This window comes from Rhyacophila brunnea, unplaced genomic scaffold (assembly GCF_057557595.1).
Source record: "Rhyacophila brunnea isolate RB1 unplaced genomic scaffold, BYU_Rbru_1.0 scaffold_5, whole genome shotgun sequence".
In the NCBI taxonomy this organism is placed as follows: Eukaryota; Metazoa; Arthropoda; class Insecta; order Trichoptera; family Rhyacophilidae; genus Rhyacophila; species Rhyacophila brunnea.
In genome coordinates this window covers 25,065,510-25,093,261 of record NW_028233170.1, presented here as the reverse complement: position 1 = coordinate 25,093,261, position 27,752 = coordinate 25,065,510, and the positions used below count along the sequence as shown (strand labels likewise).

The following is a 27,752-nucleotide window of genomic DNA, read 5'->3' as shown; positions in this document are numbered from 1 at the left end:
CATACGACCTATTGCATTTACCACGACGATATATGTAATTATTTCTCATTGTTTTTATTTTATTTTCTCCAACAATAATAAATTCGTTTCCTAGGCAATGGAACAATTATTATTCTACTATCAAACTTGCATTTGAATACAGCTGACAGATTCGCAGCTATTTTCATACTTTCACTCTCGTCCCAAAAGAAGTATAACTTCAAAAGTATGGGTTGTAATAAAATAAAAGATTAAATTTTTTAATTTTTTTTATTCATTATATGTATATACTGTAATAATAATTAAAGTATAAAAAAAGGAGTATAAATCGACCATTAAGTAAAGAAGATCCCCATGTTCCACAGAGCTTAGGAAATGTGGGTCCATCCATATAATTAAAACTTATTCAATTTGTGTTGCATACATTTTTTACCGCTGGAAGTATATTATCAATATTGTAGAAAGAAAACATGTCGAATGAACTTTGCTCCTGTCAATGCCGGCTATTGCTCTGCTCATCGATGTGTGTCAAAACTGAGCATGGTCGCGCACTTTCTTTACTTAGTGATATATCTATAATATTATCTTATATTGTAGGGTTGGTACAACAAAACTATTTGATTCAATTTCAAGATTCATATTCGCCTTCACAGGAATACTAAGGGAATAAGAATCAAGTTCGAGCTTTATTATTTTTATTTGTTTAAAAGTGAATATATTTTTTAAAAATATAATTACCAAATTTACAGTAAATTTTGGCAGTCTGTATTGATATGATCAAGTAGAACATTAATAATAAAATATTAAAAAAAAAATAACGTAAATTATTCTTGATTCACACAGTTCAATCCGGTTTTTATAAATCCGTCGGTCATTAAAATTAGAACTTTAAGATTATGAGTTGCTTCATTGTATGGGTTAACAGAAATGAAGGTGGATAGATGCTTCTTCAACTCTTTAAGAACTGCCGGCATGTGCTCTCGCGTCACCGGATTCTTTTGATCGAGATTCATTACAGCCTCTTCAAGATACCTGCAAAAATTATGTCAATAAAAAAAAATACCCGGCTTATAGACAAAATAATATGTACTGGAATAGAACATTTTAGTCACTAGAAATTTCAATTGATTTGTCATTTATTATGGACATATTTTTTTAATATACAAATAGACTAGAGCAATGCTTCTCAAACTTTTTCATACATACGGCCCCCGAAATCAGAAAAAATAAATCCAAGGCTACCCTCCCTAGTGACCAACAGTACTTTATTTAACATTAATTATTATTATAGGTACATTTTTTTTTTAAATAATATTAAACATTTCATTTACTTGCTTGTACAGCAAAAATTAAAAAGAAAATTAACTTTGAATTTTATTATGGCTATAGCCTACAAAAACACAATCACTGCTGATCTGTTAATTAATATTTAATTACCACATTTAAATATGTTAATTATATCTAATGGCCAGGTAATGAAAACAGTTTTTCAATAGAAATAAATGTGTCCAGAATCCAACATGATTTCACACTTTGGACAGTTCCCTACTATTTTCAGTGCCTTTTAACCTTTTCCACTCGAAATTTTTTTTATAGGTACATACCACCCACTCGAGACTTTTTTCCGTAAAAAGCATAATTTCAATATAAAACATTTAATTGGTGAAAAAAATGTAAATTTTTTTTTTTTTTTATTTCTATAAAACAGATTTATAATGAATATACTGTACTTATTTTTAGTTTATTTATAATTTTTCATTGTGTGGTATTTCACAAAGCAATCTCCAATATGTAATCCTGGCTTATCACAGAATCGTAATGAAATAGCGGTATGTAGAGAAGTGGCTATAAAGTGTAAATCGTCCATACATATAGTTATGACTGTAAATATGATCCAAATGATTTGCCTTCAAATACACTTGTAATATAAGCAGCCGTCTCGTAAATTTTCTAAATTAGTTTCGTGCTCATAACAACTCATTCCCAGTGCGGTACACATTATCAAAAGATTTCTCAAAAAATAATAAATCGATACGTAATAATTTTCATTTGACTCATTAGAGTATTTCACATTATATTTGTAAGGTTCTGAATCGGCATAATATAATAGTAAGTATTGTCATCAAAAACAGTCTATTCAAATATAAAACTGTAAACTATACGAGACGCCCCTGCGCAAGCGAGAACCAATAAAAAAATAAACACTTCAAAATCATGCGTGACAAACAACTTCAGTTTACTCTAGTCTGGGAACGTTCAATAAATAAAATTTATGTGACAAAAAAACATTGCTTGCAAGCAAGCGACCTACGAATAAAAAAAGAGAAGATTCCGATAAAAATACTATGTAGAAATTACGCACGCAGTATTCTTTTGCCGACTTCTTTCTCAGATAAATGTAATAACCTATTATTATTCATTCTAACTTGATTGAAATCACATTATAAAAATTTGCTGAAAATATTACAAAAAATTACTTCATTGGCGTGCCGCCGCTACGGCGGCACTCGAGTAATACGGAAAACTTCTAATGCCGCCGATAAGGCGGCACTCGAGTGTTAAGGGTTAAATTTCTGGGATGGTTTCTGTTGTCCCAATTGAGTTTCCACAATTCTTTTGCGTGCCACAAGTTAGCCACCACTGATGATAGTCTTGCTTGGGATCTCGGGCTAAGATTGGTTTATAAATGATAAAAAATTGAAATCTCAAAAAATATTAATCATGTCCATAACTCTGACAGGCTTACGGCATCGTAGATAATAAAATGCTCCCGCAACTGTAGTGTCCTGTATACATGCATATGGTTGAAATTGCATGTAAAAAATCCAAGGATTAAGGTGAAGCCAGTATGTACCTGCCAGCGTTCATTATAATAAACAACTTCTTTTGTAGTTTATGAATGCCATGCTTGTTTCGGGGAAAAATTGTAATTGTGTATTTTTGTTTGAATTGCGACTTTTTGTGTTATGTGAAACCCGCTCATTTAAAAATACCTATTCTCTGATATAACGAGTAATCCTTATAACGAGCAAATTCAGTCGGTCCCATCTTCCTCGTAATAACCAAGTTCGACTGTATGTCAGGTGATTGAAGTTATATAATTTTTACATTAAACAGTTTGTTCGGGATTGTAATTCCTAGGTAGAACCCTTTTCTGCTCTGGATCCAAAAACACATTGAAAAACTTGAGAATTCAATTCAAACTTGCGACCCACGGCTCTGATTGCTCTTTGGCAGAGTCAGTTGTGCATATGGTAAAAACTGTAAAAACTCTCATAAATAAGGCATGCATTTGGGCACAGAAAGAAAATTACTTGTGCTTCAAGAGTGTGTCGCTGTTCATATCGGCGCCCAACTGCTGAATGAGTGAGAGCAGCACGTTCTGTTGAAGAGGGCAGGGCTGGCTGAAGACTTGACGCGGCTCGGCGTACGCGCATGCGTGGACAACCAGACGCAGGTCGGAGGCGCTCAACGCCTGCTGGAATGCTGTGTTTAACTGGCCCGTGTTGATCAACTGCTCTATTTGACTTTGCTGGGTCTATTATAATCACAATTCAATGAAGTCGATGAGTAAAATTATGGAGAAATGATTGATAATGAATGTTAATGAAAATCTATTTGAAAGTTGCATTAGTGAATTGAATTGCAAAGTCTATTCCAATTATGTAACTCCATAACACCATTAGATCCGAGATAACTACAATATGCTATGAATGTATTCTGTGTGCAAAACGGTTATCAAAAAACGAATCTTTAAGTTGGTACCCGTATTTCGAAATCGTGGTGCTTTTAGTGAGGCCATGTGATTTCACGCTTGCGGTATCGCTAACTTTATAGTAAATGACAGGTAGAGGTAAATAACTCCCCTGCGGAACCGCTGTTAAAAGTTTAGTCTTTGACATTTCATACTAAACACATTTTTATCGCAATATTGCTTGATTTTGGAGTGTTATGTTGGAACAAAACGGCAGATTCGTTAAGCGTACTGATTATAAATATTTGAATATATTTACGAAATTGACATATTATTCTAAATATAAAAGGTATATGTATTACATTAATTTTATTAATGGTTTTTTATTATGTATTTAATAATTTGTTGGGGATAATTGTGAATCATTTAAATCAAGCGAAAGTCTATATTTTGGCTGACGCATAACTGTCATCTGGGCAAACTACCAATGCCTCACATTTTCCATCATATATTTTTATGTCCTCGGTCTTTTACGACGTATTTAGCCTAAATATAAAAATAACATTCTGGTGATTTTTTAAATTGTATGTCAATATAGAGAATTTAAATTATTTATAGTTACCAATTCAACCACACTAAAAATGTTCTCCAATCACAATCAAGACATTACGGTTTTATTCGTTCAGTTCAGTGTGAAAAATAAAAATTCTCTCGTAAACGACCTCATTCATAGACATCCGGGAAATTTCACTTTATGTGAATAGATAAATGAGGTCATGTATTGGTGGTGAATAATGAAAAAAAACAGCAAACCTGCATATCTATGACGGTAGGGGCGGGCGTCTGTGACTGCGATCGGACTGCCAGGAGAACGCTGTCTTCCAATTGAGCGACATGCGCTGCCATTCCGGTGCTGATCTGATCACGAATGCATTCGCGTATCGGGGACATTTGATTTTCGAAAGCTCTGCAATGTGCAAAAACATTTATAGAAGAGTGAATTTAAAATGTAAAAGTGAGACGTTGATTGTAAACCACACTGACCAGTGTAGCAAACATCTAATGAATGAATGGCATATTTCTGTGAAAACTGACCATATTATTCAAATTTTAAGCAATGTCGAATGAAATATAGTGCAGTAAAACCTCGTTAGTAAGAACACTGATAATTCGAAATTCGCCGTAATTCGAAATTTTCACGAAAAAAAAGTCCCTTGAACATTATTTTCGTATAAAACCATACCTTTAACCCGGCGCCCGCTTCTGTCACGAGTGTAGTACGCGAAATTTAGCAAAACTACGGGGCTACAGCGCTTCTGTCACCAATGTTGTATGCAAAAATGCGCCGGTCGATTATGTAGAATATACATGACGCATGATTTTGAAATCTCTACCATAATTTGCCTTATTTCATTACCAACGGTGACATATATGTAATATTGTCAAATAAATTGTGTTACAATACTAAAACTAAGATGTTTGACATGCCTTCGACAGGCCGTCAATCTACGCTCATTTAATTTTGGTTTGAAACATCGTGCCACTTTACTGCGTTTGCGCAGTATGCGTAATATCACTGTTGTGAGAGGACTGTGCAAGGAATCGCTCTTGTCGTTTTTCCGTACAAAATATTACGTATTTTACGCGATCTATTGTATTGTGTGAATTTTATTATAATATTTAGTCTGTGTTATTGTTTATGTGTTTTTAACTATACCATTCATGTGTATTAAACTGTTATAAAGTGTTTTGACTATATTTTTTTGGACTATTTTACCTTTGTTATCGTGTGAGTGTTTGGTTGAGAACTTTTTTCAAACTTCAATATGGCTGGTTTAAGTGAGGAATTGGACTCAGATTACGAAATGTCTGAAGAAGAATTGGAACCATCTGACCTCAGTGATGTAGATATATCAGAAGAGCCAATTGAACACTTGAGAACATGGACATCTGGACCCCATGTTCCGATCGTATATGAGTTTGATGATTTTCAATCCGGCATAGCAAACAGCGATTTGACTGAGACTTCGCCTGAGTGTCTTTTTTTTGAACATTTTTTAAACCGTGATATAATGTTGAAGGTAGTCCAACAAACAAACATTTTTTTCCACTACCAGTATAACACTCTAGAACTTGGACCAAAATCACATTCTCATAATTGGATCGATACAACTGTATCAGAATTATATCCATTTTTTGCGGTGTCAATGCTCATGACACGAAACAAACATTTGTCACTAGAAGAACACTGGAGTACGGATTGTTTTTTAAGTGCACCCATTTTCGGTCAGACGATGCCTAGAGACCGATATGAGTTATTGCTCCAAATGCTCCATTTTTCCGATCCAACAAGTGTTACCTCAGATAGACTAAATAAAATTAGGTTACTTTTAGAGCATACACGCAAAATTTTCAAAGACACGATGATTCCGCATCAAAATCTCTGTATCGATGAGAGCATTATTGTTTTTAAAGGGAGACTTATTTTTAAACAATTCATTCCATCGAAGCGTCATCGTTTCGGTATCAAAATGTTCGTGCTGTGTGACGTTATGACGGGTTATATTTTAGATTTTATTATTTATTGTGGTGACGGGACAGACATAGTGGATAGCCAAAACTTTGGAATTTCCGGAGCTGTTGTGACAACGCTGCTGACCGAGTATCTGGGCAAAGGGCATTCGTTGTGGTGCGATAACTGGTACACCGGTCCACAGTTATTCAAACACCTCCATGAAAATAAAACCAATGCTTGTGGGACTGTACGTAAGAATCGCAAAGAAATGCCATGCTTCAAAAAGCTGAAAAAGGGGGAGACAGAGGTAAAGTCAAACAGCCCATTGTTGGCTCTCAAATGGTGTGACAGAAGAGATGTCCACATGCTTACAACCATGCACGATGACTCCTTCGGTCCAACCGGTAAAACTAATTTTAGAACCGGAGAACCCATTATGAAGCCAAAGTGCATCTTAGAGTATAATAAAATATGGGGACTGTCGACAAGGCCGACATGATGCTCAGCAGCTTGTCGTGCATGAGGAAATCTGTGAAATGGTACAAAAAAGTAGCATTTCACATGATTGACCTCTATTTATTAAATGCGTTCTATATGTATAAATCTGTTACTGGTAGTAAAAAAACTTTAGGAGAATTTCAGTTAGTCGTGATAAAACAATTAGTTGCTAAGTACGCTGTGAAAATCACGAAAACTCCACAACCCAGACCATCGACTAGTGAAAATCCATTGAGGTTGTTGCCTAGAACTTTAACAGATCATTTGCCGCAACACATTCCGCCCACGGCAAATAATAAAAAGCCCAGAAGACGCTGTCATGTGTGCGGAAATTCAAAAATTAATAAAAAAAAAACATCTCTATCTAGATATATGTGTTGTATTTGCAATGTGGCTTTATGTCTCAGTCCGTGTTATAAAATCTACCACTCTTCAAAACAATTTTAAATGTGTAAAGTAAAAATAAATATGTAACTCAGTAATAATATTTAATAGCTGTTTAAGTGTCTGCCTAAAAGTTTGTTTAGTCTAAAATTATTGTGCTATTTTTACGACCCTACTCAGGGAAAAAACATTATGTGTGATTTTATTACCATTTGTGAAGTGTTTCTATACTCGCGTCAAGCACGAGCGTGACGAATAACAAAATGCAAGCCTTGCAGTGCTCCATATACATAAAACAAAATGGCGGAAATCTTATAAATGGTGAGTCTTTGTATAGAATTAATTTCTTCGGATATTTTTGACATTATGACTGATTTATTACGGTTTTTTAATGTTGTAAAATAATCTGAACATGTCTAGGCGCCTAAAGAGCCATAAAACTCATTTTTTATTGCCATTTTTATTATGAAACACAGAAGTTAAATTAAACAAAAACCGTCACCGCGGAGAGTGAATTCGTCATACTACAATAGGCCGCGAGTGCCAGGTTAATTCGAATTTCGTAATTCGAAATGATTTCAGAGTTCTGGCATATAAAAATATTCAATAAATCGTAATAAAGTACACTATTTCATGAGTCAGTCATTGAAAATTGTGACAGACTTTTCTTAAATCATCTTCTTTGGCCATATCCGCCCCTTAACTGGAGCATATGGACACCATACGTGGCCTCTAAGAATATAAAATATAAGAAAGTACATAATTACAAAAACATGACCAAAAAGCTGTTTTGCATGCATTTGAAAATCAATATTTGTCCCAGCATGAGTGATTTGCTTGGATTTAGTACATTAAAAATCTTATTTGACACCAGGCACCATAATACGGCAAAAAGGTTGCTGACCGAAAATCATGGATTGTATAATCGAATCGATGAGGTCTTTTGAATAATTTCAAGAGTGAAGGAAAACTTTATGGTAGTAATAAGTATACTGACCCCTGAAGAGTTTTAGGTATGACCGTCTGAAGTTCCTTTGTGAGATTGTTTAGTTGTTTAACAGCCTGTTGAGTCTGCGTATTTAAAATATGTTGTTTGTTTTGTTGGTCCAAAATGTGCTGCAGCTGTATCGTTACAGATGTCACTTGAGTGCAAGTTTCATTTATGACATTGGCACGTTCCAAGGATCGTTTGGTGCAAGCTTCAAATGCTGACAGATCTAAAATTCAATCAGAAAGAATTAACTGGCGGGGAACAATGGTGTGGAAGGGTACTCCGAGCATAATTTATTTGAGACTTACATTCTTCAGTTCCTACGCTAAACGACTTATTGAGTTGTTTAAACATTTGGTTATGTGCTTTCTCCATATTAGGAATGAGAGTCATGTTGATGACCTCTTTAAAGGCATCTTTTGTAGATACGCTTAATGTTTGAGATACGGCTGTGCATAGACCATCCATTACACTCTGAAAACAGAAAGAAGTTAAAAAAACACACAAACAAAATACACTATAGCATAGAAACAAAATTGTAAATATAAAATTTGCAGACCTTGCTGTTCACCAATTTTTGAATATTCTCAGTCAGAAGATGGTCGGTGGCTGATAGTTTCCGTGCCAATTCCAACTGAATCGATCTGACAATTGGGTCTAGAACCCTCTCCACACAAGGAACGAGGGAAGTGCGGGTCTCATGTGACACTACAGCGCTGAGCCTTTCAGCCATTTGGGCTCCCATCATCTGCGATACTCCTGATAATAGAGCTTCTCGGTTTACCCTGTCTGAATCAGCCCTACAAAAAAAATATAAACAACAATTATTATCAATGAGGTCTTAAAAGTAGGCATAAAAAGTAATGGCTTTCTGGCCCCATTTTTTTAAAACCATGTTCGATCCTAAGATAATATGGGCCTCCATAGAGTGGAGGATATATTAACAGATATTTGTTTTTTGAACGAGAAATGGATGTTAGTCACTTGTTCAAACTCACGTTGAAAAACAAGATGTGAATTTTTCAGACCCAGAATTCGAACACGGGGCCCACAACATTACAAGCTGATGCGGTAGCCACTTGGCTGTCCTCATTATTGAGTAAAATGAAGTTGCCCTGCCATAAAAAATTATTACATGATAAGTGCATCAAACCCCAATCTGTAGTAGACGAATTTTTGAGTAAGTACTATCACTTCCCTCCATTTTGGTATGAGAAAATTTCTCAACTGTCACTTTGTGTTTTGTTTTCTTTTTTATCGTCTGGGTTCGGGATTTGGAGGTGGATAATTGACACACCGGAATTATGATGGAAGACGACGAGTTTATTTACGTTAATATTATACTATATGGTTACATTTTGAATATTTTATTTTATCTCTACGAAATCGGCGTGCTCGCGGTTTTGCTGCTTGTCGCGATCTCCGCGCCATCTTGTGATTTTTTTCAACGAGAGCCGTTGGCGAAAGAAGGCGACGTTGCAAATCGTCAACGGTTATATTATGGCATTGTTGCCATTCAACATATTATAATCTACTCTAAGGCATTGCCGGCTCGGCTCTGTTATTATTATTTAATTTTCGTAATCAGCGCTTTATTATTTGTTGGCTTTGATACCGATTCGGGCGTCTCCAGATACACAAAGACATCCCCAAATGGGGACCATACGGGGGTGTCACAAGCGCACCTCTCCGGAAAGGCCCGAATGGGGGCCAGGCCAACTAAAGGCTGATTACGATAGCGCGTGTAACTGGACAGTGCGGCGGCTTGGTAAGGGGTGGTTGCGTCTCTAGACGTTGAAGGATCGAAGCCCTCCCGGTACGTCGGCGGCCGGAGAGACTCGGATGCAGCACTGTAGCATAGTGGTTCGCGGTTCCCGGGCCTACCGTAAAGCTGCTGAGAGAGGAGGGCGTCGCGCCCAGCCCTCTCAACACCCTCGGACCGTCGGCAGCCGGAGAGTTTCGGATACAGCACTACGCCGCTTTGTGGGCGTAGTGGTTCGCGGCTCCCCATGTCTACCGTACGGGCGGATGCTGAGAGAGGACGTCGCACCCAGCCTTCCCAACAGCGACCGTCCGAAAATCAGTCGATCCCTCACGAAAATGCATACCGGCGCATTACTCGACCCCCTTTTTTGCTCGCTTGCCCTGCCGCGGCTATCGAATTACACGCACTACACTGATATTATACTAATATAATATGCAGAAAACTTAATTTAATACTTAAATGGCTTTAAAGTTTATAAAAATAATTTTAAAAATATATCAGGGCCCGAAATGGACCGGAACGCCATTCTGCCTCATACAACCGCTCCGGGTTGTAAAATTTTTCACTTCGAGCACTGAAATAACTTATTATACATCGCTTCCAAACACAAAACACTTAAAACTAACTAATCTATGATGCTAATGGCTGAGGATGCTGCTTGGCTGCTATCCGCTGATGGAGGCTGCTTTGCTCAGCTGAAGAAGGCCGCTTTGTAGCTCTTTTCATCATGGTGCATCTGGGCCAGGGCTGCTTGCAAGGCTCACAGACACGCTGCTGTTGACGAAGAGGGCTCAAGCGGCTGATGATGCAGGGCATTTGACGCCGTTTTCCCTCGTTGGAGCCAGGGTCTTGCCCGATACACTCGTCCGTGGGCCAAGTTCGCTGGCGGATGCAGTTGGTCGGGAGTACATCGGGAGCCATGACTTCGCAATCCGGGTGTTTCTGCTCTTTTCTTCACTGGCTTGGCTTTGGCAGCATCCTCTTTCTACTGCTTTTTTTATTATAGTTTGTTGAGCGCCACCAGAGGCAAGCCTCTGGATGTTTCTTCTTCGCCGTTTCCTATTCCGGTGTTTGGATCTCAGGGTGTGTGTCCGGGTGAAAGAAATTTCACCTGCTTCTTGATTCCAGACGATCAAAATCAAGAAGCGTAGCCCCACGTTGGGCGCCACTTATCACTTCCCTCCATTTTGGTATGAGAAAATTTCTCAACTGTCACTTTGTGTTTTGTTTTCTTTTTTATCGTCTGGGTTCGGGATTTGGAGGTGGATAATTGACACACCGGAATTATGATGGAAGACGACGAGTTTATTTACGTTAATATTATACTATATGGTTACATTTTGAATATTTTATTTTATCTCTACGAAATCGGCGTGCTCGCGGTTTTGCTGCTTGTCGCGATCTCCGCGCCATCTTGTGATTTTTTTCAACGAGAGCCGTTGGCGAAAGAAGGCGACGTTGCAAATCGTCAACGGTTATATTATGGCATTGTTGCCATTCAACATATTATAATCTACTCTAAGGCATTGCCGGCTCGGCTCTGTTATTATTATTTAATTTTCGTAATCAGCGCTTTATTATTTGTTGGCTTTGATACCGATTCGGGCGTCTCCAGATACACAAAGACATCCCCAAATGGGGACCATACGGGGGTGTCACAGTACCCATGTTTGTTTAATGTTTGAACTCGTGGCGCATCAGACAAGGTTGTGCGTGATGTCACGCTTGTGCAGTGTGCTATCGCTAACATCACAATGACATGCCAGCTCGGGTAGTTATCTAGTTAACACACCCGGCGGAACCGCCGTTAAGTGTTATTATTTCATAATAAGCACATAGCATACGTCATACCATTTTAATTACAATTTTGCATGACTTTAGAGTTGCCAAAACTGATATGCGGATGCAAATGTATTTTGGCAGACGATCACTTCAGATTGTGCCGAAAAAGCTTTAGAAAATAGAATAATAAAGAATAGACTCCGCACCTGCTGGCAATAGTTGCATCAATCATTTGTTTTAGTTGAACTTGATTTTTTTGCAGGGCTTGTTCGACTAATTTTGCTGTAGAAACCGCTTCATCGGAATTTTGTGCGGCCGTTATGGCATTTTGTTGTCGTCTAAAGGAGGAAACTTCTCCACGTAACAGGGAAATTTCAATTTGCTGATCATTCAAAATATCTGGAAAATAAAAATACATTTTTTAATGTCACTTTACAAAGAAATAATATTAGTAGGTACTAAAAAACTATACATAAAAAAAGACATCATTATGTATGCAATATTTTGAACACAACTTACCGACTAATTTTGTCAGTTGGTTACATACGGCTTTCATTTGGCCACTCTGTTTAGTGTCGGCTTTCTTGCCGTCGACAGGATCCTTGCCATCGTCATCTGGCGACAGAGCATCTTCATTCTCGGACATGTCCATGGTGGCGGACAAATTCAAATTGTTATTACTCTTACTCTGAATACTGGATTTATCACTGTTGGCTTTACGCTGATTGGCCTCGTTTATTTTAGCCATATCGATACTGGGCCACTGAGTTGGGGAAGCTTCTACGGAACCTAGAAAAAGAATGTCACATATTGGACAAAATAGATAACGCTTGACAGTATTATAAACAATATTTCAAGCCATAAGCAATTATAATGTACACAGTAAGCGGGATATCCATAATAATATATTATGATCGAATGCTCCTTCACCAGCTTTAGGTATAAAATTGAAACAAACAGATTGACAATCAGGACAGTCTTAAGTCTTCCGTGAGTAGAAATGGAGCCGTAGAACACCAGGGTAATCGTGAAGCATTTATCTGAGTACCTGTACCTGCATATTGAATGATTGCAACATGACATCGAACGGTATGCTGTTAACACAATAGAGTACTCGGAGAATTCGATGAACAAGACAAAAAATGGTCATCTGCCCGAGAACCATCGCTGACATTGTGAAACTGCAATATGTCAGCTGACAACCTTATTTGCTAATTATCAATATCAAATATTCCATTGTCATAAAACATCAAATACCGGTGGAACGCTTAGACGAATTGAGTTTAACGGGATGGTCGATTCTGGGCGAGATATACATTTTCTTGTCGGGCGCATTATACAATTGAAATCCTTCCTGCGCGCTCTGATTCGAATTGTTTTGGCAGAGGTCGACGGCGGTAGGGGAGACGCGGGTGCGGCTGCGAGGCGACTGACTGTTGAGTTCCTCTTCCAGATCGTCTTCGTAGAAGCAGTCGGAGCCCTTCAGCGATAGGATCTCCTGCACTTCCCGGCTGGGACTGGACCCCCCCGAAGCGAATTTCGCCTCGCACACGGCGGGCTGAGGTGGATTCAAGGGGAAGACTAAAAAGTTTACAAATAAAATATATTAAATATGATAAGCGGCTTTGCTCTTCTTCCTAGAACTATCTTGTCAGTGAAGGCTATAGAAATATATATATATATATATGTAATGCGGCAGGGCTCCATAAATAATACAAATAAGATATATATAATAAAACAGGTGGCCACGACCACACTGCATGTTGTGTTATTTATGTATAATGCAAAATTCAAAACGAAATTTGCTCAAAAGGTTGCAGAGCACTTAAGTTTTTCTTGCATGTTATGTAATAATTATATCTCACCTCTTGAATTGTTTGTCATCGGCATGACAGGCTCCGGATTCAGAATTGTAGGAGCGTCGATATTAATTTGGCTGTTCAAAAGGTTCAGATTGATATCGTTGTCCATCAAGGAGGGCGGTGCGGGCAAACGAATATCAGGAGAATGTGCAATCGGGGGATCTTCTTCGTCACGTTTCGCCGGAGAACTGAGAAATTTTAATTCTTTTATTTTTGAATCTTTATTCCTTTCTGTATGACATAAAAGCTATTGTTGCGACATATCCTATGTCATTCTGTGTAACCAAGTGAGGTTATGTGAGTACTCGGTCAGATATTTTTGAGCCAGATGGTTAGTTTTCAACTGTGTCATTCATTTGTTAAGTTTATATTATTAAATAGCCTAAAAGAGGCATAATTTTTTTTCACACCAAATAAACAACCAAATTCTACACATTTCTGAGCAAAGATTTTGGTATTACAGGATAAATATTTGGTTGTTAGAACAAATCGGTTACTAAAAAAAGATAAAAACATAATTATTAGTGATATCGTACCTGAAAGCATCCGGTGTCATGAGATTAATAGGAGGCTGACTTGCAGAAACAGAAACTGTATTAGTTTGAAGAAGAGACGTAGGCGATGGAGGCTTTTTCAAATTTCCAGACATAATCATCGCTTCAGATTTCATTATACTCATAGACAACGGCTGCGGAGGACAATAAATAAATACATTATTATGAAGTATATCAGCGATTGATAACGTCACATAGTAAAAGACTTCCGCCATGTAAAGGTCTGCATGCTTTGCCTTGCGAGCGAAAATAGAAATTTACCAAAAAAAAAAGGTGATACATACTTCGAATAAGTATATAAAATATTACTATTCCCTTCCGCAATTTATTTATTTTTCAGCCCCTTTATGCAGGCTTGTTAGTGAGGATATCATTAAAGTGAAATATGGCGAATATTGTATACCTGATGGTGCATTAAGAGGTTCTTCAGTTGCTGACTTTGTTGTGCCAAAAGAGATTTATTGGGTTGGTTCGGAATGGAACTCTTCCTTTCATTACCGTTCTCGTTGTCGTGGGAAAATTTATCTACCGGAGGAATGCTGATAGAAGACAGGTCCAACTCTTTGTCCAATTCAACGTCAATTGAATCTAAAAACAGTAAACGTTCAATTAACCCAAGTTAGAATAGAGAAGAATAACAAATTATTCAACCCGGGTTAGGCATCACTGAGGGAAGTGGATAATAATCTAACAAATAATATAGTATATCAGCTATTTTCAAAAATTGTTTTCCGCCATGGCAAAAGGTTGCCGATTCCTGGAGTAGGTAATCCATTTCGCAAAGTCGATGGTGATTTATTTATCAGTACTGTGAAATCATTGGATATGTCATTCTTCAGGCAAAAAGGTCACTTTTTGGCGAAAATCAACCACCTATTAAAAATACGAAATAAGAATAACTTCACGCAATAGCCTCAATATGGCCCATAATACTATACAGACCATTTGAGATTTGCATGAGTGGGCGGTGCGGGCATGTGTGGGTATATGCTTAACGCATCTAACTTTTATTGCTAAGCAATAAACTAACAAAAAGGGTAAAGTCAAAGCTGGAGTTCTGAAATGCAGCAGATTTTTTCAATTTATGGAATATTACAACCATTTCATATTACGAAATTCGGGTTATTCATAATATGGTTTTATATAAAAATTGCATTAGCATTGCAATTTCGGATGACAAATTTTGAATTATGCTTGTTCTGAATTCTGAAGAAGTTTTACTGTATGTGATCAGTAAAGCGTCGATGACATTGAGCTACTTTACAAGCTACAAGCGGCGAATTTACAATCTGCTTGTAAACTTGCCCAGTACCATCATCGAACTAGCTAACAAGCAGATTGTAAACAATCTACTGAGAAAAGTTGAAAGCCGGGATACTCTACTCGCTGGCGTGTGGGCCGATCTGCGTCTGTGCAGTAGAGCGGTAGTGGCGAACCTGTCGGTAAAAAAACAAACTACTCAATACGTCTTGTCAAATAGTACCAAAAATGACGGTTTCAACTCGCTAGCTTGTTGGCTCCCGAGCGAGTGGAAAGTTTTGTGTCATCATAATCGCACTAGCTGACTCGACCGCTTTTAAACTCGCCGACTAGCAGCTTGTAAAGTAGCTCAATGTCATCGACGCTTAAGACTTACAATTTTCGAATTCTCATATCTCCGAATTTTGGAGATGTGGAATAAGTGTACTCACCAACTAGGCGACAATATCTATGTTCCGTCCGGTAGAGAAGGTTTTCTTCGATGTCTTTAATTTTACCGTACAAATATTTGAGATGATTGAATAAAATGCAATTGAATATGCGTACCTTCATTGTATCCCAATGTGGCATTGTCGAGATCTGCAAGACGAATAGAGGTGTTGATGCGTGGCGGGTTGAAGGTGATGAGACCTTCTTGCAGACTCTTCGGTTGCACCAGATATATACGGATAACAGCGCAGACATTGCACCCATCCACACCGGGCACACCCTCACCATTACCAGGGAGCATGCTATCCTCATTATTTTCCTACAAATAGTTTATTTTGAGATTCTTTCTTCAATGGTCAAGGCAAGCAAATTAAAAAAAAGAAGTCTTCACAAATCATCTTCAGGTATTGAAATCCCGGACAGAATTTTCAATCCGGGGAATGGAAAAATACTGAACTCGGCATTGGAGGAAGCAAACGTAATTTTGTTTTTTTTTTATTTAAGTGATTATGAGATATAGGTGCACACATAATAAATATAATAATTCATAGACATCCATCGCTGACATCTTTTTATAATTACTTTGTAGATGGCAAGTTTTATAGGTGGTGGTATCTATAAGTTTTTATTTATACATAAATATTATTACATCATTTGAATGGTCATCGTCTATGGGGGAACTGCTCTGCGATTGACCTCGGTTGGATAGGTGAAAGGGATCTGAGCAGCTGGACGGACATTTAAAAGTACGCAGTCCTGAAACACAAAATTGTCCGATTTATCACAAATTATGCGTAAATTTAAATTCTATAGCACAAGTTAAGCGAGCAGACTCACGGACATGACGCTTTACACTACCATAACAAAAATAATATGCTAGTAATATATTTGTTACTCGTCCAAATGCAGTCCGACAAATATTTTTTGGTTTACAATTTTTTATAATAGTAACACAACTTTTGTTATGAACCAATCAAAACATTCATAGAGACAATTGAACCGATAATGCAGTCACTATTTAAGGTTGACGATTGCTTGGCCTAAGTTGTTAAGTCTGCTCGCGTAATTAGAAATCGATAACTATAATCTGAGGTGTGGCTCGGCGCTACTGATACAATGTGAGTAACGCTCATGTATTTTGAGCTATCAGTTCTCCAAACGACCGCACGTCAAGTTATGGTTGGCAGTCTCTATGGTGTTATAATGGAATTGAACAAAGATCAATAAGTACCTGCGTCAGCAACGCCGAAGCTCAAAATGGGGTAAGGCAGGAAAAATTCTGAAATGCTTTTACACAGCAAGCCTGTGTCGTCCGAGCTGTCAAGTTGCAATATGAATAAGACCTTCCTGTAAATGTCAGAGAGGAGCAGGTAGCTGGCACTCCGGTCAAGACCCGCTTTGCATCCCATAAATGGGAATTCTGGGCTGGGGGCGAACGTAATGGTCTGTAGGCATTGCCACGACTGACATGACCATATTTTTAAAACCATATTATTATCCGCCCCGGTGAGAGCGTGTCTCCAAAGTTGCCTGGAAACAAATCATACAGATATATATTCAATAAAGATTACGTCGGTGGCGAAGACAAAACAGTCGATTTTTTTTCCATTTTGGAATATCGACTGTATGAGATTAGTACAAATTCAAAATGATAGTTATTCGTTTTATAATGCTTTATTCTTTTGCTTTTGTTCATCATGTATTTTTTTAACGTTTACCTTAATATTTAAATTGGGCATAGTGTGCACAGTGAGTGACATCTACATATTTCAATGAAATCTATGGATTATATTGATTGATTGTTGTTGTAATTCACATGCTAAAATATTAGATACATACAGTAAAACCTCGTTAATATGAATTCCACGGGATCGAAAATCGAAAAAAAATTCGAATTACGAATTATGAAATGTATGGGGGGAAAATATTAAAATTAAAATATCGTTTACGATCATAGATGTACCTACTAAATTTCCGGTTCCGTGTGTTAATGGGTCATAAAATGTCAGGATTATTTTTATTACCTTCTTAAAATAAGTAATTTATGATGTTTTACGAAAAGTCTCACAATTTTCAATGACTGGCTCATGAAATAGTGTACTTTATTATGATTTATTGAATATTTTTATATGCCAGGGATTACGAAATTCGAATTAAAGGTATGGTTTTATATGAATATAATGTTTAAGGGACTTTTTTTTCGCGAAAATTTCGAATTACTGCGAATTTCGAATTATCTGTGTTCTTATTAACGAGGTTCTACTGTACTTTACTATCTAAGTATTGATACCAACTTCAAGACTATAGTTGCCTAAATTCCACATTGAAAGTCTAATGAAATCAAGATCCAAAATGAATATACACATCAAACTAATCGTGGTTCATTCCAATGTCGTGCAATTGCATATTGCTTTACTAGTATGTACTGCATCCGTTATGACAAAGGACTGTCTGAACATTCCTCATCGGTTAATGGGTTAAATCTTCCAAAATGGTTTCCAGAAATTTCGAAGAGTCGAGATCCAAATGGTAGTTTAAGGCGATACTTCAGTGAAACGGCAAATAATTTTCAACTTTAGGCGCGACGAAATTTTGGACTCGCTGGCAGTCTGAGAGCGAACGTCGAGGTGTCAATAGGTCATTTTGTTTCGTGATGGCGACGGGGGTATTAATTCTTAAATCGTGTAAAGATGACTAAAAACGTTACCCATTTACTTTAAAAAGAAAACATGTCAATGAATATATTATTATTGTTACTAATAGAACAATAAACAGAACATTAAATGGATGCATGTTGGATTTATATGACAAATTATATTTCGGTCGGCATGCGTCATTTGCACCCGCGACCCGCAATCCGCACATCGCCTAGCCACGATCTTTTTAGATCATGCCTCAACTGAGGTATAGCCTTAAGTAATATGGAGTAAACAGATTTCTTAAAAATAATACAGTTGCAAGTGGCATATGAAAATGCAAAGACTGCGTTGGATCGACCACATGCATTAGAATGCCGGAGGATATACCAGCAAAGCGGTCTATGTACGCAACCCCAGGACAAGGGAAGACCTGGATGGCTGGAATTAAGTTGGCTGGACTGCGCTACAGTAGATTTAAGAATGCTCAATCAAAGTAACCGGAGATCGTCACCGCTGGATCGTCCAGGATGGATGAAGGTTTTGAAGGATGATGACAGATACACGTTATAAAAATGGCATGTATAGCTTGAGATTGGTACTTCGTGGGAACTTACTCTGTACTGTAGCCGCTATGATTGTCTAAGAAAAATAAGCATGACAGCGGTTTCCCACCGTGAGGTGTCCAGGTGTGAAGACAGCGTAGCGTTTCGCTGTGCTTATAGACCTGCAAAAATTTTGCCTAAAAAATATATAAAAAGAAAGGTTTATTAACTAATAATAATTATAGATACATGTTCAAGATACATTAAAAATTGAAGTGAGTGACGATGTATTGTGTGATTGAGAATTGATCACGGAAAAATGGGAATTGAATGAATTCATATTCTTCACCTGAAAAAACTTAACAAATCCATCGCGCGATGCGGTCGCAAGTGCCGTCCCATCAGGGGAAAAGGCGGCGTCTACTACAGGAGCAGTGTGCGCTGCCAACACCATGTTAGGTTTCAAATTGGCTGTCAGTGGGTCTTTTAAATATTCAGTCGCCATACGGTCAATGTTCCAGATGGATACTAAAACAAAAACAGATTGAATTTCATAAAGGGAGAAATATGAACTTTTTGGATAGCGGTTCCAGAACATTTTTAGTACAGTCAAATTGGTAAATAAAACATTAATATACTGGCAGTGAAATATTCTCTGCGATGGCAGCATTAAGGTGTGGAGTGTCTGGGTATGGAGAATGTACCCGGAAAAGGGTGTAGTCCGCGGCTGAGTAGTAGACGGGGTAAATTTGGAAGTCAGTACCACCTGCTAAATTTTGTAACCCATTCCCTTCCATTGCTTTAAATATGAATAATAAACTATTATTATGGATATTTTTTTCGAAATGTACCTCTCCATAGCATCTTTTCTGCACTAATGCACAAATTTCGAGTTTTACCTAATGGGTCAACAGATTAAAAAAATAAACCTTTGTTTCCGTGTGTGGTGAGGAGTAATTTGGAAGAGTTGTCAGGGTCGTCCACGTCGGGAATGTAGGGGCACCAAATTATGCGGTGGTCCAAACCGACTTCAGAACATCCCGGGATGTGGAGCATCAAATTGCATCTTGAATAATTAAAAAAAAATAGATAAAAATCAACAAAGACATAATGATATCTAATTAATACAAGCAAACAAATTCTAAACGGATCGGTTACACTAAAAATTATACATCAATATTGGATTATAAATAAAATGCGTAGTTCACAATCTTCAGGCTGATTTTCCAGTCACGCTGAATGTCGGCGCTGTCGATGATAGCGTAACTGCTCGGTGCTGACTGTCAGCCAAGACTCGTTTTTGTCTTGTACTGATCGCCGCAAATCACGACTCATTCTGACTATACTCATTGTGATGCACTTTCAGCGTAACAATGCAATGCTCACTGTCAGTGAAGGTGCTTCAGCGCCGCGTATGATCCCGCACGATCGGCGCCGAAGCTGCTCAGCGCTGAGCAATCAGTTTTATTAGAAAACGCTAGATTCTGATAATACATATTCGCCGATCAGCGCCGACGTTCAGCGTGACTGGAAAATCAGCCTCAAAGAATTGACAAGTAAGATGAAGAATGTTGATCATATAGTATTGTAATCTCACCCTAAACCCGAAGTTCCAAGCTCAATATTGTGGATGAATATATTACTCTCTTCGTCTATGCATCCCAAAATGACCTGCGTTGAAATACAAGCAAATGCCAGATCCTGAACTTGTCCTTTCATACCCTTGATTAAAGCCCTGTTTTCTGAAGATGGATGGGTCACGCGCACCATCCATATGTTGGACCCCGATGAAGGCACTGAAAATATGCATAAATTTTACAAAAGTACAGATGAGTACAGTTTGAGAACAATGGGGTTTAGTCAATTTTTTGTTACATTTTTCCAATGGATCAGTGCTGACCAACGTTCCCTCTAATTTTTCTATTGTGTGTGCGGATCATCAAACGCATCTGAGCAATCGGGCCATCACCCGGTGCGGTAAATTTTCACCCCCCCCCCCCCCCCACGAACACACAATTTTTCATCAAAATATTTTATTATTACAAAATATTATTTATTAATTTCAGTGATTTTATATAATAATAACGAAAAATAGTCTTGTAATTTAATCGTGTTAATGTAATCGATATTTGACGTCCAAAACTAGCACTTTTTGTACAGTACTTTCATCAACAATTAATGTATGAAACTGAGACTTCCGTAATTCGTCAAAAATTCTTTTTTAATGACTGCATTAATGCATTCCACAAAATCGAATGCATAATTTTTACTTCTCCATCTTTCGGGAATATCTGTGTCTTTAGATACTTGATTATGAATATCTTGTACAGAAAGCATAGAGGCATTTATTTTTACAGCCAATAATACATTATCAATTAAAACTTTGACTAGATCCAGATTTTTTTGTGCTTAGCGATCTCAATCCTTTCGTTCTTTGGGTTTTATTTGTCATTATTTTTAAAAGTCCACCTCTTTTCAAATGTTTCAATTTCGTAACAGCATCCCGGTGTACATTTTGATTTAAATGCCTTTTTAAAATATACAACCTCCATTCAATCCACTTTTTTCCAGACATGAATAATAATTCTCCTTGCATATTTGCTGCGGAGCATATGCATTTGACACAATCATCTGTTTTCGAATAAACAAATAGGTATATCACCAATTCTTACTTTATGCTAATGCTTTGAAGATGGCATTTCTGTTTCGACAAATTCAGAGGGCCATTTCAATTTAAATTTATCGCAGGATTTATTCTTAATGATCGCATTTGAAATATCACATCCTGTCCCTTTAGACATTTTTATGATAAAGAATTGTGCATGTGATATGGTTTCGTGCATTCGAGCAAAACTAAAATCTGGCAAACGAAACTTTCTTTTACAATAACATTTGTGTGAGGACTGTACGGGAGATGAGAACATGTGTGCGGAGGCATTTTGGTAGGTGTGCGTGCGCACATCTTACTAGGAACATTAGTGCTGATATTTGCTGTCATCAATCGATTGGAATCCTTTAAAAATCCATGCAATTTGTGATCCTGCAGGTCTATTCTTAACGGTTACCACTTTACATGTTTCCTTTATTTTCACTGGTCCAAATTAACACAAATACCATTCCATACACAAAGCAGTTATTGGCGACTATCTAAAATTTATAATACGGCGAAAATTTAGGTTCGTTAATTTCGGGTATGTTTGTGCTCGCGGGGAACTATAAATTAAGACGGCACGGCGGCCGTGATGTAATTATATTTTAAAAGTCAGATCTAGCAGCTCAATATGTGAAATTGACGTACTCAGTCTCGCTCTACATGTTAACACAGTCAAGAGAGGGGCTGTTAAAAGATAGCACTTTTTGACAGTTCAACGGTTAACTTAGGCTAGGCGCGTACGGGTGACTTTTGTCACGGTGACTGTTTTGTCACTGACACTGTCTTCCAATCGAGCACGCGCATGGTGACTAAACTGCCACCCGTCACCCTTTCATTCTAGCAATGAATTTCGAAGAGGCGACAGTGATTTGTGCTCTTATAATCAGACAGAAAAATGCACGAAAGAGACGTTATTGGGTACATCCCATTAGTAATGAGAGGCTACTCAAGGGAAAGTTTTACACTTCATACGTGGACCTCCGAGAACCTATCCTGCCTTTTTATTAAATTAAACATAAATGAATGGTGAAACCTACTTTCATTTTTTTCATTTATGTATATTAAATGTGAATTATAATATTAGCAATATAAAAACAACTGTAACAGTAGGTAGGTACCCACTGAGTTAGTATATAGATGACAAATTTCCACTTAGTAACAAATAAACGGTAACAAAGTAAGTAAAAAAAGTTTAACCACAAAGTCAATGCTCTAAATATGAATAAAATGGTCAATTCAATAAAATACCAGTTACCTATAAAAAAAACAAATAACACTATTACAGTCGAACTTGGTTATTACGAGGAAGATGGGACTGACTGAATTTGATCGTTATAAGCGTTACTCGTTATATCAGAGAATAGGTATTTTTAAATGAGCGGTCACATAACACAAAAAGTCGCAATTCAAACAAAAATACACAATTAGAATTTTTCCCCGAAACAAGCATGGCATTCATAAATTACAAAAGTTGATTATTGTAATGAGCACTGGTAGGTACCTAGTGACTTCACAAACCTTGGATTTTTTACTTGCAATTTCGACCATATGCGTGTATACTTTTTCAATATTGTCGGCGAAAACACCAATTAGGTAGGTACTTAGACACTTAACTAGTGTCATAAACGTAATCCGATTCCGGCGGCATCCTGTCCAGTCGGATTTTATTGGTTAGGGTTGAAATGTTTTTAAACAATCGACACATAACAGTTTTAAGAAAATTTTTGGCCATATTTTAGCTTGGTATAACCGATAAGTAGCTCGTTATAAAAGTGAATAAATGTATGGAGAAAATCATAAACTAAAATGTCAACGAATGTTTCCTCGTTACATCCGAGATCTCGCTATATCCGTGATCGTAATAACCGAGCTCGACTGTATTCATATTTCAGAATAAAGTGCAAAACCAAGGTAAAAAAGCTGGAAAATATAATCATAAAACACAAAAATCCTGTTAGTGCATAATATTTTTTTTTTAATTATTAATAACCATGTCTATGCTTTTTGTACAAGGTGGTTGTTAGTAGTTGTGAACAATCACAAACACCCAGGCTTTGAGAAAAACACATAAATATTGTGTTCTCACCAGGATTCAATCTCGGAAGTCTCAGGCTTAAGGCCAGCGCCTTAAGCACTGCATCATGATAGTCACCTACTGCATAATATTATTAAAAACACCTAGTTCAATAAAATGCCACAACACAACACGACCAACAAATAAATTTGTATTTCAAAATGAAGAGCAATACAAAACTAAAAGATTCAGACAAATAGAACAAAAATCAATAAGCCAATAGGTACCTATCGCTATTAGGTATCAAATATTGTGTTTCCCTGTTTAAGGGAATGTTGTGTTAAAAAGGCAAATTTCTAGCATTTTACGGTACTAGGAACTTTAAAGGAGGAGTTGGGATATTATCAGATCATATTATGCCATAGGTCATGCCATGCTGATTCATCAGCGATACTGATGCCATTTGTATGTCCTCCCGTCGCAGTGTAGTGCGTTGAACTGAGCGGCGGACGCGTTACTGAGTGACAATTTGTCACCCGTGCGCATGCGCCCATATAAAAGGACACGGTGACAGTTTCGTCATTCGTCAGTCGCCGACTGGAGGAACTAAAAAGTCACCCCAATGTCACGTCGCTTCGTGCGCGCACCTCCATATACTGCAGTGTATTTTGATACAGTGACGAAACTGTCACCGTGACAAAAGTCACCCGTACGCGCCTGACCTTAAGTACATAATTAACCACCTGAATATGTAAAATGATAAATGTGATATATTTATCACAATTTGCTCATTTTGGATGTTTAAGTGATATGATAGAATAGACCTGTTGGGACGCTGTCATTACCAAATCTGCAGTTTCTAAAATCTGCCCATTGCTTGGAGACTTTCCTATATGTTCTATATTAACAAAGTGCTCAAAAAATCTAAAAAATAATATCTCTTGCATACCAGAAGGAACTGAGGATAAATTAAAGATATGTATAGTACTTTAATTTAATTGAAAATTTTTAGATAAAATAAATCAAAAAACAAGAGAGAGGTGGATACGGCGATACTATCATCCACCAGTGGCTTTAGACTATTGCACCCACCGGAAGTGGGATGTATCGTGATGGGATTGTTGAGTTATTATTAATCAAACGCGATACATTTCATTTGTTGTGGGTGCAATGGGATAAAGGTGCAGGTATGTCTAATTTGTTGATCTTGGGATGGGTGTTGTTCGATTGCAACATAGGAATTTTTTCTTTTGACTGTCTGATCCTAATAGGGTCATATGAACCTCCACAGAAAAAACAATATGTGTATTTGCCAGACCGAGGATTCAAACCAGGGATCCACGACATTATAGGCTGACATTTCAGCCGTTCGGTCATGAAAATGTAAAAAGGTGTACATTCAGTTTTAATATAATAATGATTTCATTGGGATTTTGAAGGGGAATCATTAACAGTCGTTTCATTGGGCTAAGACTAGAATGTGTAGATGGTGTTTGTTAGTTTTTAAAATTCAATTAAACCTTGCCTAATCTAAGCCATATATAGTAGAAAAAAAATATTTGTTTATCTATAAAACATCTAAAAATATGCCATTAAACCATACATAATTATAGATATTTTATAGATGGAAGAATATTTTTTATCAATTATGGTTCGGTTAGGCAGGACTTTAAAAAAACTAACTGTCACCATTTGCAATATGTATTCTTAATTCAACAAAAACAAATAAGTAAGACTGAAAAAGTTTGTCGGATCGCCCATAGCATACCTAAACTATTATGGTTTGGTTAGGCAGGGTTTAATTGAGTTTTAAAAACTAACCAGCACCATCTGCAAATTGTACTCTTAAGTTCAATCAAATCTTAACAGCCTACCTCCACCCTTCACCACTGTTGTACAGTAGAATAGTTTGACGATGAGTGTAATGAGTGTCCAAAAGTCCTTATCATTTTGATGAAAAATGGATTGGTTGTTGAATTGGTAATGTCTCGGTGTTAACCAAATATATTTGCTCAAGATGAAAAACGACAATAGGTAGATCACTGTCAGTTTTTTATACTGGATAGTAGGTCAGCCTACTGTTACACTCCCGAATGGTCCCCATTTGGGGATGTTTCCTCTGTGGATATAAAGAGGCCTGAACCATTATCAAGCCGACGCATAGGGAGGGTTGATTGCGAGAATAAACAAATAAATAATGATAAATATATAACCGGCAACATTGTCCAAATGCCGTTAAAAAATATATGAATGGCAACGCTGCATTTTGTACCCACTGACAGCGAACGGTTTTCCCGCTCAGAGACGCTCCTAAATATCGACATTGTAAACATGTACATTTCGACCTCCGCAAAAGTTATTAAAATTATATAAAATGTAACCAAATAGTAACATTATCCAAATATAGAAATCACCATTTTCGACCATCATTCCGGTGTTTAAATTATTCACTTCCAAGTCCCAAATGACAGACGATGTCCCGCACCTAGCATACTCAGCGAGGAGAGGAATGCATCTTCTCGCTCACGACTTGACGGGAGATGTCACTGCCTAAAGTCTGACACACCTGTCATATACCGTGAAACAGGTTGATTGAAAAAACTGTTAGATTCAATGGCAAAGTGGTAGTGGGGTATGAACCATTGGGTAATTCATAATGTTGTTGAGATGTTTACTTCTGAGGCCAATTTAATATAAAATATTTGTTCTTTCGAGAAAGCAGTAGTGACGAAAAATTAAAGCTATAGGTTGACAGAACGAATGTTTGCATAACTGAGTTTTCGGAAGGAATACATAGTAAGACAATATTGTCGGCATTATGGTTACCGTACCTACCTTTCTAATTTATTATACATTATAATATTTTACCTTTAATCCCGTATGCTAAAAAGTTTCCATCCCTGTGCACGGCAAGAAGTTGACCGGCGTAAAGTCGATGCTCCCAATTATAATCGACAATATTTTTGAGTTTAATTTTCGAACTTCCATGATTATGTTTTCCACCAACGGAGTTCACGATGACATTCGCAGCATTGACTTCCACGCTATTTTGATTATCGTCATCAATCGGAATCGGGAAGGATCTAAAAAACATGTCATGACGAATTTTGTTGGTTAAATTTATATAGCCGTGCAAAATAAGACAGGCGTCGATAATTACAACAAAAAGACATTAATTAAAAACTTACAAGGTTTGGGTAGTATTTAATACTTTCATTTGGTTAGTTATCGAAGGCATGATTGTCGGCGTCTGATCGATGAGACCTAAATCTGAAATGAGAACCATTATTAGTTGTCAGTACCTATAACAAAATCTAAAATTATTGTATTTAGGCAAACACCCCAAGTATCAATAAAAATTGCGTTACATTCTTAGTAATATAGGTTACCTTTTTCATCAGGAAAATTCATGATATCAATGAACCATACTTAAGAAAAAATAAAAAAATATTGTTTTTGCGAATAAGCGGCAAGCTGTCCAAATAAATGTGCCGTAGACAAGACAAAGTATTAATAATAGACAATTTTCGATAAGCTGCGTGCTATAGCAGTGTTGCCATTTTTTTGTCACCCATTTAATAGTAGGTACGGAAAATTACAGTGTTCCGCAAAAAGCCTTGTCATTTTCAGCTGAAAATGTACAGGATTTTTGTTTTTCACTAAAAAAATAACTGAGAATTTGAGAAATACCGAGATTATTTTGATTTAGGTAGGTACCTCTTCGACCAAAAATGCATATCGGCGAATTCAATAAACTTCATTTTCAACTTTTTTTTTCTAGGTTTGCCAAATTTTCTTCTATTTCAAAACCATGTCCATAGGTACTATAATAATACTTTTGCACCAATTTATAATACGGACAAATGTCCGAAATAATACGAAATTTTAATACTTTTTGCGTATTTTTTCCGATATTCATAATTATTATAATATTTTGGAAAGGTGATTGCTAAGTCACTGGTTATAAAAATAATCAGAAATGGTGTCGATACCATGATTTCTGAGGTGACTACATACATAGATTATTCTCCAGACCAGGGGCCCTATGTATGTTAGAACTTGCGAGTGCAAGCCGCCCGGTCGACATGACGTCATATGACATCATTGTGACGTACTACCGGAGTGATAATAGCATTCGAGAAAATAACGCTGGTCAGACAGTGGCGTTATTCATTGTCACCATTCACATAT

At 37.1% G+C, this 27,752-nt stretch overlaps 1 protein-coding gene across 3 annotated transcripts; it reads right to left on the bottom strand.

Moving 5' to 3' along the window:
* Positions 1-230: 230 nt before the first annotated feature.
* Ge-1 (Enhancer of mRNA-decapping protein 4 homolog Ge-1) lies at positions 231-27,069 on the bottom strand. Of its 3 annotated transcripts, none has more exons than XM_085955872.1 (22): positions 26,951-27,069; positions 26,750-26,831; positions 26,430-26,644; positions 20,492-20,690; positions 19,824-19,960; positions 19,244-19,422; positions 18,967-19,091; positions 16,945-17,243; positions 16,363-16,469; positions 15,831-16,032; positions 14,428-14,612; positions 14,007-14,158; positions 13,474-13,658; positions 12,866-13,189; positions 12,128-12,397; positions 11,815-12,007; positions 8,621-8,861; positions 8,370-8,535; positions 8,068-8,287; positions 4,487-4,640; positions 3,294-3,517; positions 231-1,011 (listed from the first exon to the last, which is right to left on the bottom strand). In XM_085955872.1, the coding sequence occupies exons 1-22, from the start codon at positions 26,970-26,972 to the stop codon at positions 804-806; spliced, it is 4,089 nt and encodes a 1,362-aa protein (XP_085811998.1). In that variant the 5' UTR covers positions 26,973-27,069; the 3' UTR covers positions 231-803. The 3 variants fall into 3 exon arrangements, with proteins under 3 accessions (XP_085811998.1, XP_085811999.1, XP_085812000.1); XM_085955873.1 differs by having other exon boundaries at positions 18,967-19,076; XM_085955874.1 differs by lacking the exon at positions 12,866-13,189.
* Between the last annotated feature and the right edge of the window lie 683 nt (positions 27,070-27,752).